Genomic DNA, 22,482 nt, shown 5'->3' with positions numbered 1-22,482 from the left:
CATGCCTCTCATGATATTATAAACCTCTATAAGGTCACCCCTCAGCCTCTGACACTCCAGAGAATATAGCCCCAGCTTATTCAGCCTCTCCCTATAACTCAAACCATCCAGCACTGGCAACATCATTGTAAATCTTTTCTGAACCCTTTTAAGTTTTACAACATTCTTCCGATAGAAAGGAGACCAGAATTTCATGCAATATTCCAAAAGGGGCCTAACCAATGTCCTGTACAGCTGCAAGATGACCTCCCAACTCCGATACTCAACGCTCTGGCCAATTAAAATAAGCATACCAAATGCCTTCTTCACTATCCTGCGACTCTACTTTCAAGGAACTATGAACTTGCACTCCAAGATCTCTTGGTTCAGCAACACTCCCTTGGACATTCCCATTGAGTGTATAAGCCCTGCTCTGATTTGCTTTTTCAAAATGCAACACCTTGTGTTTATCTAAATAAAACTCCATCTACACTCCTCAGCCCATTGACCCATCTGATCAAGATCCTGTTGTACTCTAAGGTAACCTTTTTTGCTGTCCATTACACCTCCAATTTTGGTGTCATCTGCAAACTTACTAACTACACCTTCTATATTCACATTCGAATCATTTTTAAAATGACAAAAAGCAGTGGACCCAGCACTGATCCTTGTGGCACTCCACTGATTTCAGGCCTCCAACCTGAAAAGCAACCCACCATCAGAACCCTCTGTCTTCTACCTTCGACTCAGTTCTGTATCCAAATGGCTAGCTCTCCCTGTATTCCGTGAGATTTAATCTTGCTAACCAGTCTCCCATGAGGAACCTTGTTGAATGCCCTACTGAAGTCCATATAGATCACGTCTACCGCTCTGCCCTCATCAATCCTCTTTGATTTACCACGCATGAAGCCATGTTGACCATCTCTAATCAGTCCTTGGCTTAGCAAATGCATGTAAATTCTGTCCCCTAGGATTCCCTCCAACAACTTGCCCACCATCAACGTCAGACTCACCAGTCTATAGTTCCCTGGCCTTTCCTTACCACCTTTCTTAAATAGTGGCACCACGTTACCCAACCTCCAAGTCTTGCGGCACCTCACATGTGGCTATCAATGATATAAATATCTCAGCAAGGGGCCCAGCAATCGCTTCCCACAGAGCTCAAGGGTACACATGATCAGATTCTGGGGATCTGTCCACTTTTATTCATTTGTGTGTTGTCAGAGATAGGCACAACAGATGCCATTGTCTGTGATCTGGAGCATCCCATGAGACACTGGTGCCTGCTTTCCAAGTTCTTTGAAGCGAGCAGTGAGCCAAAGTTACCACCTCTGACTTCCGAAACTAGAATTCTCGGTCTCTCCTTTCTTTGGCACATATGATAAGATTGGAAGCGACACATCAGTGAGGCAAGACAAGCCATTAAAAAAGTATTTAACAAGCAATAATGTCCCTTGATAAGCAACTTGCTGCTGTCCAGTAAGAATCTTGCCTCAAAACTTCAACAGTTGCATAAAAGATACAGCAAGTTGTGCCCATTGCCACCTCTCTCACAATTTTCCACAAATCAGCCACAGTCCACCATTGTCATTACGGCCCCTATAAAACTGCACCCCCATTTCTAAATGGAACCCACATTCCAAAATTTTCACAAATAAAATGAAGAGAGGTATCATCACTAACTTTATTGCATTATATGGTTATTTCCTAATACTCAATTCTTGTCAACTGAATAGTGGAAGAAACTCCTACCATTACTTCGTACTCTGGTCCCAACAAATTTTCCCATCTGGATTTCGATTCTTCTTTTGATGGAATAGGTTCGGATCCTGGAATTAAAATGAGTCACATTAATTTAGAATTATTATTTACATTATTGGTTTGTTTTGGAACAATTAATTCATTCATTCAATTGAAATTGCCACAACTGATTAAAAATAGTATACTGGGAGCATTATATACCTGCACTTCACTCAACCAAAACAAATTGCCCATTTACTTCCTCCTTCATCATTATCCAATGCCCCAGACACTACTTCCAGGTGAAGTAGCAATTTATTTCCCCTTCACTCAATCCACTTTATTCGCTGTTCACAACATAGTCTACTCTACACTGGGGAGATGAAACACAGACTGGCTGACTGCTTTACAAAACACCTCATCTGTCCACAAAAATGACCAGGCTTGTGGGTGCCTGTCATTTCAACTCACCATCGTGTTCCCTGCTCAACATTTCTGTCTCGAGCTTAGTGCAATGCTCCACCAAGGCTCAGTGCAAATTAAAAATCATCGCTCCGAAAGCTAGTGTGCTCCAACTAAACCTGTTAGACGATAACCTGGTGTTGTGTGATTTTTAACTTTGTACACCCCAGTCCAACACCGGCATCTCCAAATCGTCAATGCAAGTTGGAAGAACAGCACCTCACTTTCCACTTGGGGACCCTGCAGGTATCTGGACTTAATATTGAGTTTAATAATTTCAGGGCCCGAGTACATTCTCCCATGTCATTACCCCCAGAACTCCCGCACCAGGCATTGTTATCACATGGGCTGCTATTTCACTCAGAGCTTAAAATTGTGACAGAAATTACTGTAGTACACTCTCTTTATTTTTACCTCTTACTGAATTAGCTTTGAAAAAAAATCAGAAGGAATTAGGCTGAAATATCACACTATGTGAGTAACTCCAATGTCCTTTGAAATGGCCTAGCAATTCCTGCAATTCTGTAAGAAAAGAGTAAGAAGATCTGTCTGCTATCCAAATTTGCTTTCAAAATAATCCATGTCAATCTCATGCCAATTTAACCCAGCAAAGAGCGCCAGACTGACAGTGACTAGTCCACAGGACTCTCTGCATGCTAAACTAATCAAGTCTTTCCTAAGAACTTGTGTAGTTGCTTGTGTGTGGTAAGGAATTATTTATTCTATAAATCGCTCAAAGGAGATTCAAAAGTTGTCAGAGATGACTTGGGAAGTTACTGCAGTCCATTTTGTAAACAGTATACAATGCTGCCACTGAATGCCAATGGTAAAAGCTTGAATGGTCAAGATGGTGAATCAAGTGTCCAGAAGGCTGACTGTTTTTTTTCTGGATTGTCTCAATCATCTTGAATGTTGTTGAAGTCACACTCATCCAGGCTAATGGAGGGTATTCCAACACACTCGTTACCTGTATCTTGAAATGATGGAAAGGTTGTGGGGAGTCATGACATAGATTCCTGTTTCTGATATTCTCTTACAGACACAGAAAAGAGCCACAGTAGTTTATTAATGTGAATTGCTACTTTTAATAATTTGTGAGTCTATTCCCCTAAATTACTTAGCACCTCTATCCCATTTATTTGCAAAATGTACCACTTTAGTCTTATCCATAATGATATTAATTTGGCACTTGATTGCTCACTGATTACAATGATTCAGTTAAACATCCTTTATTCATTTTAATACCTTCAATAAAGAGTACTTTCCAACTATCAGCTCTTCACAAAATTATAGCCACAAACTTAATTATTTTGACCACATTTGATTTTGCAAGCTGAATTGAAATTGTGCAGTTTCAGTGTGCAGTATATCTTATTTCATATGCTGCAGCTGTATCAAACAGCTGTATTTTTTTCTCCACTTCAGACACCATTCACTCAGTTTCCTTTTGGAAAACAAGAGAACAAATCCCAAAATTCTTCGAGATAAAATCTAGATTAGACATAAGGAAGAGAGGGTGCAAAAAATAACAAACTTGGAAATCTATCTTCACTTGACACATCATGAAGTGTGGGCTGAGTAATAAATAGTAGTCAGGAAACTAGGAGAGCTTTCCTCCTCTTCTTCACAAAACAAAAATGGCATGAGTCTGCTAGTCCCATCTATGATGTTAGACATTCTGATAGTGCAGAGTCAAAAAGTGTGGCTCCTAATAAAGGGCTGATGCCCAAAATATTGACTCTCCTGCTCCTCACATGCTGCGCTTTTCCATCACTGCACTTTTTGACTCTGATCTTCAGCATATGCAGTCCTCACTTTCTCCTATTCTGCTAGTGCAGTCTCCCATGTCCTTACCCAAACCCCCACAACACATGGACTGCTACCACAACCAAGTCATTATCATCCAATAATTGTCCCCATTTGAAAGTCATGATTCTTCCAGGTAGACCAATTCCTTTGTCTGCTCAACAGTTGTTTTCTTTCTCTGGGCTCCATTTCCAGCTATTGTTTACTCCTCCCCCAACCCAGCTTCAGCATATACACCAACTTTTCCTATCTACATTCAGTTCTGAAGGAGGGTCACTGGACCTGAAACATCCACTCTGTTTTCTCTCCACAGATGCTGCTCAACCTGCTGACTTTTTCCAACAATTTCTGTTCATGTTTCTGAGGGTGTAGTACTCTGTCAGTATTGTACTCCAACTTTCATTTAAATTTTGCACTTAGATCTAGGGAATGATGTTACACAAATATTACATAAACGCACATACCATCAATTTGATGTTGTGGTTCCTGCATCTGTGCATTTCTCTGCTCTTCAACAGCAGAATGAATGCTACTTTCAGTGATAACTGCATTTGCCACAGGAGTCATATTATCCGGTTCAGCTGTAAAATAAGGAAGAGAGTGCACTGTTAAAATTATATACAATTAAAGCTCTTGCATAATTAAAGACAGCATTACAAATCTCTCACCATTTGAGATTTTTTAAACCATCCTATATTAATAAACGTTCACTTTCTTCATTGTTGGAGTGAACAGGTCTCTTGTGAGTATAATTTTAGGAAAATCCAAGTTTAATTGGAAGTAGTATACAACATTCTACAGAGCGTTTGGCATCATGTGGTGGAACTGTCAATTAAGTTCCTATGGACAGTATGAAAGCTAGAACTGTGCAACTATGAGCACAGTTTGAAGTGAAATATCTCCATTATTTCAACTTCTGAAGCTTTCTAAATATGATTAGGTAGATTTTTGGTTTTTCTCCTCTTAACATTCTAAAAATTACAAACCCTTTACTTTTGCATTGTCAAGTTTCATTTTAATTCTATGCTTCACAGGTTCTCAGTAAACAAGATAGATGACAAAATTATTTTTAAAATGTCTGTGAAGCTTTTTATTGGGAACTGTTCACTAACTGTTGATTTGTATTAAGTATGTAAGTTAGCTCACTGACCGTGAAAGTTCATCACCATACCAGAGAACTTAATTAGTGACAGTCATCAAACTGAGCTACAAATCTTCTCAAAAATCGCTGTTGATTTGAGTTTTTGGACTTACCAATTGTTAACTGGCACAGTCTATTCCTGTTTGGTTTTGATTTGCTCCCTGTCTGACCCAAATGTTATATAAATCAGACATGAATGAGTATTAAGCTGTAAAATACAGTGCATCTAAGTATCACGTAAGTCAAACCATTCCATTGGAAAACAAGGAGGTATATGAGAGATACACTCAGAGACATTTCCCTAATACAGCATAACCATATAAACAAATTAGAAAACTTGTGCTGGGAAAAGATAAAGGTCAAATTACTATAATTAATTAGAGCAATCTTTCAGTAAACTATTCTGGAGGATAGCAGAAAAATAACAATATTGCCTCTTTTTAACTTAAACTATAAGAAAAGCAAATTTTTCTATGGTGACATTACATATAATGCACAGCGCATTATTACTGAGGTTTCCAACAAGTTTGGTTGATATTTTTTGTTGAATAGAAAAGTGTTTACAATATTTTTCTATCAGGTGAATAATTATTTTTGACTAATTAGAAAAGTCATTCAAAGTCAGGTTGAAATTTTTTTTTAAATAAAATCGACAACCACAACTAAACGTGATATTTTTGGAATTTTGTTAAAACAGTTTTTTTAAAAACAGGATGAAGGTACAGTGTAAACAACCTTTTTCATAATGTCCGTGAGTATCATCCATCTTCCTTCTTGCTATTGTAAGGTTGACGGTTTTTCCAGTGTTTCGTAAAGCATCAATCCCTTCTTGATTTGTAAATTCCTGAATATTAACTCCATCAACCTTTAAAAATGATCAGCAAATGGTAACACACAGTCAGTCCTCACTGAAATCAGTAGCTATGCTCCTGGAAATCATGACTTTCAATGAAATTATTTTAACTGAGTCAGATTTTCTTAATGTATCCAAACCAAATAGTGTACTTAGGGTCTGTTTTGGCATTTCATATCAGAAAAATACATTAAAGCATCATACTCTATAAATGGAAATACAACACATTGCAACAATATGAGATTGGTAAATGAAAAAAAAAATTAAGATAAAATAAATTTATTTGCCTTAAAAATCTGGTAACTTTCTGTTTCTCTCCCACTCATGACCAATGCTGCTTTCTGAACTACCACTTGCCACCCATCCCTTCTCTTTTCCATGTTGATCATTGCACATCTTCCTCTTACCATCCCTCTGGTTTACAACCTTACCTGCACTTTAAACTATTCTTTCACAGCCAACCCTCAAACTTGCAGCTTGTCCCACTCCCTAACCCATGATCCTATTCCTGATCCTCCAACCGTAGCCTCTCCCGCTCATGGTCCTCTTGCCCCTGCCCTCCAAGTTGTGGCCACTGTCGTGCCTTGACTCATGTTCTTGCTGAGCCTCCCATTTTCCAACTCTCCAACTTGCTGCTTCAGTCTCCTCTCCCTCTTAGTGAGTAAGGGCTCTGGGGACTGTGCATCAAGGGACAGAAACACACTTTGACTTAGTTATTGAAATCAAATCACTTAAGGAAAAAAGATGTCCATGTTATAATTAGCCTTGAGCATCAAGAAGAGAAAAATGGTTTGCACATCGTTAGTAGACTTTAAATAGGTGTCTCTGGAGGTAGCACTTTGACCCCAGGGCACGATTGCAGTATGGAATGGTAGAAATCTGTGCTGCTTTGATATGGAGTGAAAGTAAACACATTCCTGCTTTCACTTACCAACTTATGCACGTATTTACTTTCTAAAAATGATTGTAACAGCCAGCATGGCGCTTACACATCATTCAGAATTGCACTTTCACAGCCCCAGAAATCAAACTTTACATCTGATCAGGAACTGAAACCTGGAATTATTTTGAATGGGAAATGTCTAGCGAAAGAGTCAGGATGAGGGTAGTTAATTGGGCAAAGGGATGGAACACATTTGGAGCAAGCCCCTTCAGTCTGCTCCGTTCTTCAACAAGAACACACTGATCTCAATTCACCACAATCCCATATACCTGCCCCTGGTAGCCTGTCATCACCTTGTTCATCTATCAGATGGTTCTTTCAGAGTTGCTTTTGGCAGACCCCAGTAGGAACAGGTAGTTCTTGATTTGGTGATGTATAATGAGGCAGATGTGGTCAGGGCATTTAAGGCAAAGGAACTCATGGGGCTAAATGACCATAATATGATAGGATTCACCCTGCAGCTTGAGAGGGAGAAGCTCGAGTGAGATGTAACTGTATGACAATTGAGTAAAGGTTGACCAAAGTTGATTGGAAGGGGAATCTAGCAGACAGACAGTGGAGCAGAAATGGCAGGAGCTTTTCGAGTAATTCAGAGGACACAGCAGAAATTCAACCCAAAGAAGAAGAAACATAAGGGGAGAACAAGGCAACCACAGCTGACAAGGGAAGTCAGGTACAGCATAAAAGCTAAAGAAAAAGCATACAACGTGGAGACGATTAGTGAGAAGCCAGAGGATTGAAGCCTTTAAAAACCAGCAGAGGGATACTAAGAAAACAATAATAAACAAGATAAATATATGGGTAAACGAGTCAGCATCCACTCTCCCTCCACCGCCGATGCTCAGTAGCAGCAATGTATATTATCGACAAGATGCACTGCAGAAATTCATCAAAGATCTGCAGACAGCACCTTCCAAATCCAAGACCACTTTCGTCTAGAAGGACAAGGACAGCAGTTATATGGGAATACCACCAAGCGCAAGTTCGCCTCAAAGCCATTAATCATCCTGTCTTGCAAATATATGCTGTCCCTTCACTGTTGCTGGGTCAAAATCCTACAATTCCCTCACTGAGAACACTGGGGATCTACCTACAGTGCATGGACTGCAGTGGCTCAAGAAGGTAATTCACCACTACATTCTCAAATTCTGGATTAGTGGTGCTGGAAAAGCACAGCAGTTCAGGCAGCATCCAACGAACAGCACAAGGCAACTAGAGACAGGCAATAAATGCTGGTCAGCCAGTGACACCCACTTCCCACGAGTGAACAAAAAAAATTATAAAAGAAAATTGTAAGAGTTTTTTTAGATGCATAAAAGGTAAAGAAAGGGAAGACATTCTTCAATCAAACGCCAAATAAATTTAATATGCCGACGAAGGACAAAAAACAATAATGCAATAAGAAATAAAGGCAAATATAAAGAACTATAATAGAAGAGAAAACATCACTTACTGCAATGATCCTGTCATGAACTTGAATACGCCCACTCTGCTCTGCTGCACTTCCTGGTATTATACTTTTCACAAAAATACCAGAGGTATCTGTAAATTATAATATCAAATTATCTTGTTCAGTAGCTTCTCCAGTAAATCAGAGGTCATTAGCATCAGAATCTCAATTGTTCTTCAATTGGTAGCTGAATTCATCTGCCCTCAGCTCTGAAACTTCCTCCATAAAGATCTCCATCACACTATCCTCCTGTAAGATGTTACTTAAAATCTACCACTTTGACCAAGCTTTCCATTACTATACCTAATATCATCCTGTGGGACTTGGAATTATAGTTTGCTTGAAAATATTGACATATTTATCCTATTTAAGAGCTTTGTAAATCCAAAATGCTTTTGTTGTTATAATGTATCCAACAGACCAGCCCTAACATCACAATAACAGTGGCTATTTTACTTTGTAATTTAATCAACTGTTCAGATGTGTTCAGGACACATTGCAAAAACAGATGGAACTTAAATGGAGGCGTTCTATCATAATGGGTCTGGGTGGGTTGCTCTTCGGAGGGGCGGTGTGGACTTGTTGGGCTGAAGGGCCTGTTTCCACACTGTAGGGAATCTAATCTAATCTAAATCAGACTGGTTCTAAAGGTCACCAGGACAAGAAACGTATGCCCATAACTCTGCTGATTGGCAATTTGTTTGGCTGTTTGAGAATACTGTACATTTCCCTTTTAGTTCTAAATGCCAAAGTTTGCAATTGAAAAGTGGCATCTGTCTTGTTCAATAAGAATTACTAAGCCATGCATCCACCCATTTAAATAGATACCTCCAGGAAAGATCATATGGATATAATCCATATAACTTTCTCTATTCTCTCAAAAACCATGATAATATCCTTAAAAACGGAAAGAAAGTATAGTTTATTAAATGTGAAGAATTTACCATAAAGCTGAGACATATTGGAGCCAACACTAAAAACTTATGCTCTTTTCAAACTGATGGCATCTTTGCACTTCCACCCAGACATCCAAAGTGCTTTTCAAAGTGCTAAACAAAATTAATGAGCAGCATCCATTTCTATACGGTTCTCACCATGTTCCAATTTCTTGGTTAAGGGAATTTTGTCATGTAAAAATCAAGAGCATTAATCTAATCTCTTGGATCTTTCACTTCTAACAGGATTCCAACAAACTCCAGCTGTTTAGAGTTGTTGAAGCTCAAGACGCCAAGAAATCCAGAAGTTCTTCAACTCCACCTTGAACAAATGACACTCCCTGTGGGAAACTGTAATCATTAGTTTCTGATAAGTCTGGGAATGATCCATCTCACCCTGGCAATGCTTTTCTATAACCTCTACCATCAGGGAGGAAGTACAGAAGCCTGAACACATGCACCATCTGGTTTCCTAACAGTTTCTACCCTACTGTTATTAGAATACTGAATGGACTCTCAAAGTCTTAATATTTGCCTGTACCCGTGTTTTTGTTTTTACCGCTGTTTACCTGTTATTTACTTATCTATGCTACTTAACTCTGTGATCTGCCTGTATTGATCGCAAGACAAAGATTTTCACTGTACCTCGGTACATATGACAATAAATTCAATTCAATTTTCAAGAAATATGGTACAATTTGTTAAAAAAAAAGGAAAGAGCATACACTTCTCCAGCACTTTTCACAACCTCAGGACATGCAGCCAATGAAAGACAATCATCATTTTGAGGAAATGATGCCCACTGCAAGCCTCCACACACAGCAATTAAATGAATTGCCTATTATTTTTGGTGCTAGTTGAGGGATAAATAGTAGATAAGACGTCAAAAGTCCTGCTTATCTTCTCGAGGAAAAAGGTGGCATTTGTTGATGTCATTGGGCTTGCAATCCAGAGGCCTAGGCTAATGTGTGGTTTGCAGGGAGGGGTTCAAGTCACACACCAGCAACTGTCTGAAATCAAATTCAATTCATAAAATCTGTTAAGTATAAGTCAGTGTCAGTCTCAGGAATGACAGCAATCATTTATTGTACCAGAATCCCAAAGATCTACAAGTGATATTTTAGAGAAAAGCATTTTGCCATTCTCTCTTAGTGTGGCCAACATGGGACTCCCGATTAGTAGTAATGTGGTTGAGTCTTAACTGTCCTCTGAAATGATCTAAAAGTAATTCAAATCAGAGCCCAATTGGGGATGGGCAACAATTGTTGTCATTGCAAAGTTGTCTCACTTCCTGATTCCTGTCCAATATCTGCAAAGCACAAGTCAGGAATGTGACAGAATACTCCCCACTTGCCTAGACGAGTGCAGCTACAGCAACACTCAAAAATTCTGACAAAATTTAGAAAAAAATAGCCCATTTGATGCCACCACACCCTCAATAATTAATTTCCTCCACCATCAAATCACAGTAGCAGCATGTATACCATCTAGAAGATGCACTGCAGAAATGCACCAAAGTTTGTTGTACAGCACCTTCCATACCCATGACCACTACCATCCAGAAAACTTAATTCATAGGATATGGTTGCAATTTGCAAAGCCAGCATTTATTGCCCATCCCTAATTTCCTTTGGAGGGTAGTGACTGCAAACCGGTCTGGGTCTCAAGTCATATATGGGCCAGATCAGATAAATTCCTTTGCTAAAAATATGCTGATGGGTTTCGTGACAACAGGGTTGTTTCATTACTGATGACACGACTTTTAGCTCTTGATTTATATAATGAATCAAATTTAAATTCCCCAGCTGCTGCAGTGGTCTATACCTCTGGGCTTCCTGTACAGTAACATAACAATTACCATACTAATTGCTTTTGGCATGGAATTTTTATTAATCAAAAATCATCACTTACTTAAGAGAGGAATAAAACAACATTTAGACCAGAGAAAAATGAAGTTTGTCAGGAGACTGCAAAAATTCACTTTGGAATGCTGAAGGACCTGTACAAAATGGTAGCCAGCTATTTGGCATACTTACAGTTCAGCACCTTCTTCCTAATTAATAATTATTTGTGAACTCACCACCATGGGATGCACCAACATAACCAACAACAGTAATGCCAAGGCTTTGTCCATCTCTCTTGAGTTCAACATTTTCAATATCATAATCATTTTCAATAATCTACAAAAATCAAACACAACATTTTAACAATAGATTTTTGTATAAAATTTAGGTTGTATGTAACATCAAGATATATTACTTAAAACAAAGAGACTGTTCATGAAACCACCCTTCAAATACTTGGTGTGGTAGAATGATGCAACAAAAAATATCTTTCCTCCATTACTAATGATGGGAATGCTCTTGCCTGTTAGTCTGTAAATAACATATTTTAAAAGTTAGTGGGCAGAATTTTTTTTAAGTTATATGTGGCCAAAGAAAGAACTGTTTAATTTTTGGCAAAGATGCTAATTGAAATCCTAGAAATTTTTAATGGTCTCTTAATAATGAGAAATTGGACAAATTCACTGTTTTTAAAACAGGATGTTGTTGGTTGGTTTAGAATGTTGTCAATTGTCTCAACTGATGTAATAGAAAATGACTATCAAAACCCCTGTTGCTTCTTCTCTTGTTTCTCTGGATAGCCTCAGATACATATGATTCCAGCTCAAATAATTTATCCACTTTCAACAGATGAAATTCTTTAGTGCTTTGGCTCTCACTGTGAAAATTCCATCCACCATTTCACACTCCTCTGCCTGATTGTAATGTCTGTATTATCCCCCTATTCAGTGAAAAGAGGCAAAATATTCATAAAGAACCAAACCACCATTCACTGCCTCCACAGAAAGGTTACTCGGACAGTCTTTAATAGATCTAACACTTTTTTTAAAATCCACATGCTTTTCACTAATCTATATATAAAAAAACCTTTGATTATACTTGCCAAAAGCTTTTCACCCCCTCTCTCTACTTCCTTTTTGAAATTTTGTATCTTCTATGTTCCTCGAGATTCATGGTGTTAAGCCCTTGTTATCTGTTATAAGTTTCCCTATTTCTCCCTTTATCCTCTTTGCAAGCATGGATGTTATTATGGTATGTAGTTATCTGACTGGAACTGAAGAAAGCTAACTACATATCAACAGATGCAGTAAGTAGTTCAGATAATCCGTCTGATCATTTCAGCAACATAAACTATTTATCATGGGAGTCCACATCAAGATTCCATGAGAATACATTTATTAACAATTTAAAATTATAAAATCAAAATACATAGGAAATTTACAACTAATCACTCTATTTTTAAAGATGGGATCTTGAAATTGGTTTTTATCCCATCCATCATACTAGGCACCATATTTCTAGAAAAATTAAGAAAATAAAAAGATATTGATCTAAAATACTGAGTTTTTCTTTCTCTGTTGTTAGTCCCTAAATGTAACATGGACAAATGGAATACAGATAGCGTTATAGATCAAAACCAAATTTAGCAGGCTAACTCTGCATATGAGTCCTATTCCAACTCCTGACTACAATAAGGACAGAAGAGATAAGATCCATTCTTGCAATTATTGACACATCACTTAATTTCCACCATGGATGTTCAAATCCAATATAAACCAAAAACACTGAACAGCTTGGAAACTTTCCACACTTAATGTCAAGTGTGAAACAAGCATCCTACCCATTATCACTAGATATGGAAAATTAAATGCCCAGGTCATAAAGTTCTATGAAAAAGCTTAATTAAAAAGTAGAACCCAAGACTGGTGGTTGCACATCCTAGTCTAAGGTTTACATCTGTCATAAAATAGTAGCAATGGCAAAGATTCCTGCAAATACACTAATTCTAAATCATGCTCCAAGAAATTTAGTTATATGAAATACAAAGTATTACACAATTATGACAAGAAACGTAACATTATACAGTATAAGGGAGAAAAAAACTTATCATTTAAGGAGCAGTTGAGGACTCTGGGTCTGGACTCCATTGAGTACATTCGAAGGATGGGGCTGATCTGATTCAAACTTATAGAACACTGAGAGGCCTGGATACAGTTGACATAGAGAAGATAGTCCTACGAGTAGGGGAGACGAGGACCCATGGGCATAGCCTTAGAGAGAAGGGATAACCCTTTAGAACTGAGATAAGGAGATATTTCTGCAGTTAGACGGAGGTTAATCTCTGGAACTCATTATCACAGAGGACTGTCACTTATGGCCAGACAATTATCTGTGATATTATGCACTGCAGATTGATCAATTTAAATATACTATTAACTAAAGCCTCAATTTTACCAAAATAGTTCCCCAATAGAACTCTACTTTGAATAATAATCTAAATCTTGAAGAATCACAGAAATAGATTCAAATATACAAACTCAAATCCCAATGCAGTGCTACTTTTATCTCATTTGAATGTGTTTTGATAAAAAAAGACTTCCTCTCCACTCTTTATAGTAGCAAGGAAGATAAAAATATTTTTAACATGATCAATTCTCACTTTAGTAGAAATACAATTCCAAAATTAAAGTTGAAATGTTATAAAATCTTTGTTATTCAATCATACTTACAACATTGGCATGGGCTTGAGAAGGCATCACAGTGGGGACAACTGCAGGAGATTTGGAAGAAGGATCTTCACATGCATCTCTTGCTACTACCATTCGGACTCGATTACCACAATTTCTCAATACCTGGGCAATCTGTTCACTTCCCATCCCCTGGACATCAATACCTCCAATCTGGAGAATATGATCGCCTGTCCTAAGCCTTCCATCCTAAGGAATACAGAATAAATTATTTAAGCTTCGGGTAAACAGGAATGGAAATTTAGAGGTACTGAAAAATGATAAAAAGGAATCAGTGAATGCAATATATTTGACTTCCAAAAGGCAGTGAATAAAATGCCACAGAAAAGCTTACTACCCAAGTTAAGAGCTCATGCTGTTAGGGCAGCATTTCAGTGTAGAAATGGGATTGGCTAACAAATTGGAAAGAGGTTGGGTAAATGGTTCATTTTCAGGTTGGCAAATTGTGACTAATGGTGTGCTGCAAGAATCAGTGTTGGTGCTTTAATAACTTATGATCTGCATTAATAACTGAACGAAGGAACAGAATATATTGTAGTCACGTTTGCTGATGATACAAAGCTAGTTAGACGCAAATTCTGAGAAGAATACAAAGAGACGAGTTTAGGTTAAGATTGCAAGTGAACAAAATGTGAATATGTCCTCTTCTGAGAGGTGAAATGAAAAGCAGAAGAGAGACTAATGAACGCTGCAGTAGAAGGATCTGGAGTCCTTGAATGTAAAATAATAGGTAATAAATAGGATATTCAGATGCAAATTCATGTGTTTGAATCTATCGATTTAATGCCCATTACTTGTGGAAGCATTTGGGATGAGAATTTTGTCCAGGCGAAAGGATAGTGCAAGGAAGAAACAGTCACATACACACCTCTCAAGTATAAAACAACATCAACAGAAACATGAAAAAACTTCAGAATCCATCTTCTGCACACAAAACCTCACAACACAGTTCATTCAAGAAGAACAGGAAAATAAAATTAAACCTCTGACAAAAATTATATTTTCAAAAAAAACCTGTTATGTCAACTTATCATAATTACAAACTTTGTAAAATTATGGTTTGTGACTATATCTTTACAATTAGCTGAAGTCTACCTGACAGCAAGCCTGGTTTAATTGATCAAGACCTAAATGGCTTTACTGAGAAGAAGGTCACTTGGAAACAATGGTAACAATTGTGTGCCAATAATGGATAGACTGAGAGTCTCCAAAGTCTCAGAAACATATTCAGAATTTCATGTTTTTAACAACTATTTTTTATTTAATTTGCTCAGGGGATATGAGCATCACTGGCTAACCCAGCATTTATTGCTCAGCTCCAAAGCTCAGAGGACAGTTAAGCATCAATCAAATTGGTCTGCAGTCACATCTAAGTCAGACCAGGTAAGGATAGCAGTAAAAGCCATCCTTACTGCTGAAGAAGATGACTATGTGATCATGGCTGTCATTAAGCCAGCTCTTTGTTCCAGATAATATTGAAATCAAATGTCATCATCTTCCCTGGTGTGATTTGAACCCAAATCCCCAAAACATTGGCCTGGGGTTCTGCATTACTAGTCCGAAGACAGTTAACACTGCACTACCACCTCCTCCAAAGATGACCTTTAAATTGTTGTGCTGAAGCTGTGACTGTAAAGTTAGTCAGTCTTGAGGCAGTCCTAACCAGAAAGGGAAACCATGAAATGAAACAATCTGGAGAAGTCAAGAAGGACAGAGACTAGATCCAGGAGTGAAGTAGACACAATTGCTGCATCAATTTCCAATATAAGATGATAAAATTGGTGGATCCATATCCACAAGACTGAGATGAGGAGATTTGGTACATGTGTGTCATTTTGTGGAACATTGTACACATGAATATGTCATTTGCAGTTTGTAATCGATCTCAACTTGCCTGTTCATTCGTACCTAATTCATGGTGATTCTTCATGGTGATAGTATTTGAAGTTTAGTTCATCTGACTATTCTACAGTAAAAGCTTGTTTGTTTAAACCATGGAATCTGGTAGCTTCATTCTTTTCGTAATGAATTGGGATTTCAGCTTTCTTCTGCTTTCAGGTAAAAATGGAAGCCAGGCAAAAACAGGAAAAGGAGTGTGCTACCAAAACAATGCCCTACCCACCCCTTCCTGTGGCCACCATCTGCCCCAAATATAGCAGAGCCTATGGTAGCCACACCTGTACAGCCACCTACAGACTCACCCTGGGGCCCGCCAATGAAAATAGCTTTAAAAAGACTGAGATGTTGAGATTGTATCAATATCCAAGATGATGAAGAAATGGGCTCTAAAGGATAGTTAATGAGCATTGTTGCCAGGATGCAAGGCTCATGTGACATATGTCAACATGGAAATAGGCTTTGGAGGTAAGAAAGTTTTCAAAGATGTCCCCAAATATCCACAAAGTCCAATAGAATCCAAGATAAAGAGAGAAAGAAGCTACAGTCCAAATGTCTATCTTGTTCATTGTGCCAGAATGCAAAAGCTTGTGCTAGGATTGAAGACCAAGTTTAACTTAAATGGTTGAAGTAAGGTTTTGTAGCAATACTCTCATGATGAATGATAGTTATCAGGTTAGAAGTTAAAAGGCTGAGAAAGCAAAAGAACAGAAGTAAGCAGTGAAGAATTATGTTAGACTACTTCTGGTAGAATTGAAAGGTACTGAATTGGCAGTGTGTCTTATACCTTCTGTTACACACACACACACATCTATAGACTTGCGGAAAGCATTCGATATAGTACTAGGGAATGGCCTTGTGAGAAAAGTTATATGTCATGAAGTAAAATGGTCAGTTGAAGCATAGATATAAGATTGGCTGAGGAACAGGACGCAGAGTGTGATGGTGATGGGCATTTTTCAAGCTAGCAGAAGGTTGCAGTGGTGTTCGCTAGGGGTCAGTATTGAAACTCTTGTTTTCCAAATGTATGTACAGGCAACCTGGGATCTTGGAATGCACCGGATAATTTCAAAGTTTGCAGATGACACAAAACCTGAGAGAACTGTAAACTGTAAGAGTGACAAGTTGGTGAAGTAGGTGGATTCGCAGATGAGGGTCAATGCGGAGGGATGAGAAGTGATGAAGTTTGATTAAAAAAGAACATGAAGAGGCAGTATGCAATAAAGGGTACTATTCCAAAAGGTGCCCAGGAGCAGAGAGACCAAGGACTATAATTGTATAAGGCAGAAAGAGCTATTGGTGAAGCATAGACTATTTTAGAATTCTTGAATTGGGACGTGGAGTACAAAAGCGAAGACACTATAGTGTATTTATATGGTCAGTTGTCAGATCTCAGCTGTTTTCGACACCACACTTTATAAAACGTGAATTTTTAGAGAGAGTGCAAAAGAGATTTACAAGAATTGTTCCAGAGATGAGTAACAGCAATTATGAGGATAACCATCCAATTTTGCATTTAAGCTAGGAATTCTGCTGCAAAAAAATTAACTTTTGCCTCCACTTTGGCCATCTATCAATTACAAGGTTCAAGCCACACCTGAATGAATATGGATTCAAAAACACTTGAGAATCTTCACACTATCCAGGGTAAAGCATCCTACTTGATTGACACCCCATTCACCACTTTCACATTCACTTCCTTCACCACCAACACACCAGTGACATTCAGTTGTGAAGTGAAGGTGGGCGGTTTTCCTTGCAGAGTAAAAGTCTTAGAGGAGATGTGATGAACACTTGTAAAACAAGGGCAGGCCTGGACAGATTAGATGGGGAGAAACTGTTCCTGTTCAAAGAAGGATCAAGAATTGGGGTTACAGGTTTAATGCGTTTTGCAAAAAAAAATGCGAGGCAAGAAGAAAAGGTTCACACAGCAAGTGGTGAAGGAATCAAATGCATTGCCTAGGAGTGGGTTAGTGGGAGGTTCAAATGAGGCATTCAACAGCCCATTATATGATTATTTAAATAGAAAGTGTCCAGGTTTATGAGGAAAAGGTAATAGATTGCTTGTAAATCAAAATGCTCAGAGAATCAGTACAGGCTTGACAGGCTAATTGGCCTCCTTCAGCACTACCATAATTCTGTGAAATGTATTTTTCTTTCTGTGGAAAATAATTTTTAAGCATAATCTAAAGACATAGATAGTCGGCTCTCCACTCTGCAATTACTCAAATAAGAAGGGGTTACCCGATCAGCTAATCCTCCTGGTACGACTGTTTTCACAATTACTCCAGTTGGCTTTCCTCCTACAATTCCAAATCCTAAGCCTGACCCATCACTGACCAATTCAATTTCTTCGACATGCCGCCAATTAATCTGAAATAGATGGAAAACAGAAATACTTATTTTACTGCAAAAAAAAGCAACTTTTTATTAAACAAAATCAATCCCTTCACAGGCGATTGAAGTTCAGCAAGAACTCATGAGCACTTTTTAATGGTAAGGTTATTGCTTCTACTGCTGAAACATTAATTATTACAGTACATAAATAGAAACTGTAATTAAAGCAGTTACATTAAAACTACATCATTTATATTTTTGTGGATGGAATGTGGATATCACTAATTCAGCAAGCATTTATTGCTCATTATTAATTGCCCTCAAGGTGGTGTTGAACCGCTGCAGCACTTGGGAAGTAGGGACATCCAGCGTACTGTTAGGAAGGTAGGTCTATAACATTGACCCAATAACAGTGAATAGCCAGCAGGAGAATTACAAGTCAGGATAGTGTGTGGCTCAGTAGGCAAGATGCAGATTGCGGTTTTCCATGTATCTGGCACTTTTCTTCTATGATGTGGAGGTGTCAGTGTTGGACTGAGGTGGACAAAGTTAAAAATTTCACAACAGCAACTTATAGTCCAAGCTTTCGGAGTGCTGCTCCTTCGTCAGGTAGCTAGTGGGGCAGAATCTCCTACGAGGGCTCCAAAAGCTTCTACTTCCAAATAAACCTGTTGGACTATAACCTGGCAGTGTGCGATTTTTTAACTTTTTCTTCTAGTTCACAGCAGTCACAGATTTTAAAAGAGCTATTAAAGAAGCCATCATGAATTACTGCAGTACACCTTGTAGATGATATACATTTCATTCCACTGTTCGTCAGTGGTAGAGGGAGTGAACGTTGAAGGTGGTGAATGGGGTGCCAATCAAGTAGGCTGCTTTGCCCTATATAGTGCGAAAATTCCCAACTGCTTTGATACCATTTCCATCCAGGTATGGCTTGGACTCTTGGCTTGGACCTTGTAGTTGGCAGACAGACAATGGGGAGACAGGAGATAAGTTCCTTGCAAGAGAATTCTTAGCTTGAAAACAAAAGTAGGGAGCTTATGCTTCAGTCATACAGGGCACTGGTAAGACTGAACCTGTAATGTTGTGCACAACACTGGTCAAATTATTTATGAAAGAATGTTAAGTAAATACATTGGTAAGACTCTGAATTGCCTCCAGAGTAATAACCAGAATGACAGGGTGGTCTTATGAGAAAGGTTGGACAAGCTCGGCTTGTATTGCTACAGTTGAAAGGAATAAGAGGTGATTTGATTGAACTGGCTAAAATCCTAAGCAGTCTTGACATGGTCGATGTGGAGACGATGCTTCCTCGCACAGAAGAATCTAGAACTTGGGTCCATGTTTAAAAATTGTGTCATCCATTTTAAATAGAAATAAGGCATTTTCTTCTCTCTCAGAGGGTTATGAGTCTTTCAAACTATCTGTCTGAAAAGGTGGCAAAACAAGGGGCCTTGAACATTTTTAAGGCAGCACAGGAAATTGTTAAGCAATGTGAAAGGGTATCAAAGGTTATCAAGGGAATATGGATTTGAAGTTATCAGTCATTAGAGAGAGACAATTGGTGGCAGTTTTAACCTAAGGATCACCAAACTTCAGGTGAGGGGTGAAGTTGAGAAGGAGAATCCTTCATAGTAAACTCAGTAAGTGCAGGAATTGAACACATGCTATTGGCATCACACTGCATTGTAAACCAGCAGTGCAGCCAACTGAGCTAGCAACCTCCTGTATATTAGAATATTGCGTATACTTCAACGCAAGGAGTATCAGAAATAAGGTGGGTGAACTTAAGGCGTGGATCGGTACCTGGGACTACGATGTTGTGGCCATCACGGAAACGTGGATAGATGAGGGACAGGAATGGCTGTTGGAGGTTCCTGGTTACAGATGTTTCAGTAAGATTAGGGAGGGTGGTAAAAAAGGAGGGAGGGTGGCATTGCTAATTAGAAATGGTTTAACGACTGCAGAAAGGAAGTTTGAGGGGGATCTGCCTTTGGAGGTAGTATGGGCTGAAGTCAGAAATAGGAAAGGTGCAGTCACCTTGTTGGGTGTTTACTATAGGCCCCCCAATAGCAGCAGAGATGTGGAGAAACAGATTGGGAAACAGATTTTGGAAAGGTGCAGAAGCCACAGGGTCGTACTCATGGGCGACTTCAACTTCCCAAATATTGATTGGAAGCTCTTTAGATCAAGTAGATTGGATGGGGCGGTGTTTGTGCAGTGTGTCCAGGAAGCTTTTCTAACGCAGTATGTAGATTGTCCAACCAGAGGGGAGGCCATATTGGATTTGGTACTCGGTAATGAACCGGGACAAGTGATGGGCTTGTTAGTGGGTGAACATTTTGGTGATGGTGACCACAATTCTGTGACTTTCACCTTGGTTATGGAGAGAGATAGGTGCGCACAACAAGGTAGATTTTACAATTGGGGGAAGGGAAATTACGATGCTGTAAGACAGGATTTGAGGAGCATAAGTTGGGAGGATAGGCTGTCAGGGAAGGATGTGGTGGAAATGTGGAACTTTTTCAAGGAGCAGATACGACATGTCCTTGATATGTATGTACCTATCAGGCAGGAAAGAAATGGTCGTGTGAGGGAGCCTTGGTTGACGAGGGAGGTTGAATGTCTAGTAAAGAAGAAGAAGGAGGCTTACATAAGGCTGAGGAAACAGGGTTCAGACAGAGCAGTGGAGGGATACAGGATAGCCAGAAGGGACCTGAAGAAAGGGATTAGGAGAGCTAAGAGAGGGCATGAAAAATCCTTGGCGGATAGGATCAAGGATAACCCCAAGGCATTTTATGCGTATGTGAGAAACCTGAGAATGACGAGAACGAGGGTAGGTCCGATCAAGGACAGTATTGGGAGATTGTGTATTGAGTCGGAAGAGATAGGAAAGGTCTTGAACAAGTACTTCTCTTCAGTATTTACGAACGAGAGGGACCGTATTGTTGAAGAGGAGATTGTGAAATGGACTGGTAAGCTAGAAGAGATACTTGTTAGGAAGGAAGATGTGTTGGACATTTTGAACAACTTGAAGATAGACAAGTCCCCCGGGCCTGACGGGATATATCCTAGGATTATGTGGGAAGCAAGAGAGGAAATTGCAGTACCGTTGGCAATGATCTTCTCGTCTTCACTGTCAACGGGGGTGGTACCAGGGGACTGGAGAGTAGCGAATGTTGTGCCCCTGTTCAAAAAAGGGAATAGGGATAACCCCGGGAATTACAGGCCAGTTAGTCTTACTTCTGTGGTAGGCAAAGTAATGGAAAGGGTACTGAGGGATAGGATTTATGAGTATCTGGAAAGACACTGCTTGATTAGGGACAGCCAGCACTCATTTGTGAAGGGTAGGTCTTGCCTTACAAGTCTTATCGAATTCTTCGAGGAGGTGACCAAGCATGTGGAGGAGGGTAGAGCAGTGGATGTAGTGTACATGGATTTTAGTAAGGCATTTGATAAGGTTCCCCATGGTAGGCTTATGCGGAAAGTCAGGAGGCATGGGATAGAGGGAAATTTGGCGAATTGGATAGAAAACTGGCTAACCGGTCGAAGTCAGAGAGTGGTGGTAGATGGTAAATATTCAGCCTGGAGCCCAGTTACAAGTGGAGTTCCGCAGGGATCAGTTCTGGATCCTCTGCTGTTTGTAATTTTTATTAATGACTTGGATGAGGGAGTCGAAGGGTGGGTCAGTAAATTTGCAGATGATACGAAGATAGGTGGAGTTGTGGACAGTGAGGAGGGCATTTGTCATTTGCAAAGGGACTTAGATATGATGCAGAGCTGGGCTGAGGAGTGGCAGATGGAGTTCAACCCTGCCAAGTGTGAGGTTGTCCATTTTGGAAGAACAAATAAGAATGCGGAATACAGGGTTAATGGTAGGGTTCTTAGTCAGGTGGAGGAACAGAGGGATCTTGGGGTCTATGTACATAGTGGGTGGCACAGTGGTTAGCACTGCTGCCTCACAGCGCCTGAGACCCGGGTTCAATTCCCGCCTCAGGCGACTGACTGTGTGGGGTTTGCACGTTCTCCCCGTGTCTGAGTGGGTTTCCTCCGGGTGCTCCGGTTTCCTCCCACAGTCCAAAGATGTGCAGGCCAGGTGAATTGGCCATGCTAAATTGCCCATAGTGTTAGGTAAGGGGTAAATGTAGATGTAGGGGTATGGGTGGGTTACGCTTCGGCGGGGCGGTGTGGACTTGTTGGGCCGAAGGGCCTGTTTCCACACTGTAAGTAATCTAATCTACAGAGATCTTTGAAAGTTGCCACTCAGGTGGATAGAGTTTGTAAGAAGGCCTATGGTGTATTATCGTTCATTAGCAGAGGGATTGAATTCAAGAGTCGTGAAGTGA

General features: G+C 39.4%; 1 protein-coding gene across 5 annotated transcripts in view; it reads right to left on the bottom strand.

The window, feature by feature from the left end:
• patj (PATJ crumbs cell polarity complex component) overlaps window positions 1–22,482 on the bottom strand; it is a 390,366-nt gene that overhangs the window by 340,150 nt on the left and 27,734 nt on the right. For all 5 annotated transcript variants that reach the window (XM_072574241.1, XM_072574240.1, XM_072574242.1 and 2 more), the window contains exons 7-13: window positions 18,041–18,169; window positions 13,883–14,089; window positions 11,390–11,489; window positions 8,378–8,466; window positions 5,864–5,993; window positions 4,452–4,568; window positions 1,732–1,808 (exon numbers count right to left, since the gene is read on the bottom strand). In XM_072574241.1, coding sequence (XP_072430342.1) covers window positions 1,732–1,808; window positions 4,452–4,568; window positions 5,864–5,993; window positions 8,378–8,466; window positions 11,390–11,489; window positions 13,883–14,089; window positions 18,041–18,169 — 849 coding nt within the window. The remainder of the gene's footprint in view (window positions 1–1,731; window positions 1,809–4,451; window positions 4,569–5,863; window positions 5,994–8,377; window positions 8,467–11,389; window positions 11,490–13,882; window positions 14,090–18,040; window positions 18,170–22,482) is intronic.

The sequence above is a fragment of the Chiloscyllium punctatum genome, chromosome 7 (genome assembly GCF_047496795.1).
Source record: "Chiloscyllium punctatum isolate Juve2018m chromosome 7, sChiPun1.3, whole genome shotgun sequence".
Classification (NCBI taxonomy): Eukaryota; Metazoa; Chordata; class Chondrichthyes; order Orectolobiformes; family Hemiscylliidae; genus Chiloscyllium; species Chiloscyllium punctatum.
This window is presented reverse-complemented; position numbering and strand designations above follow the sequence as displayed.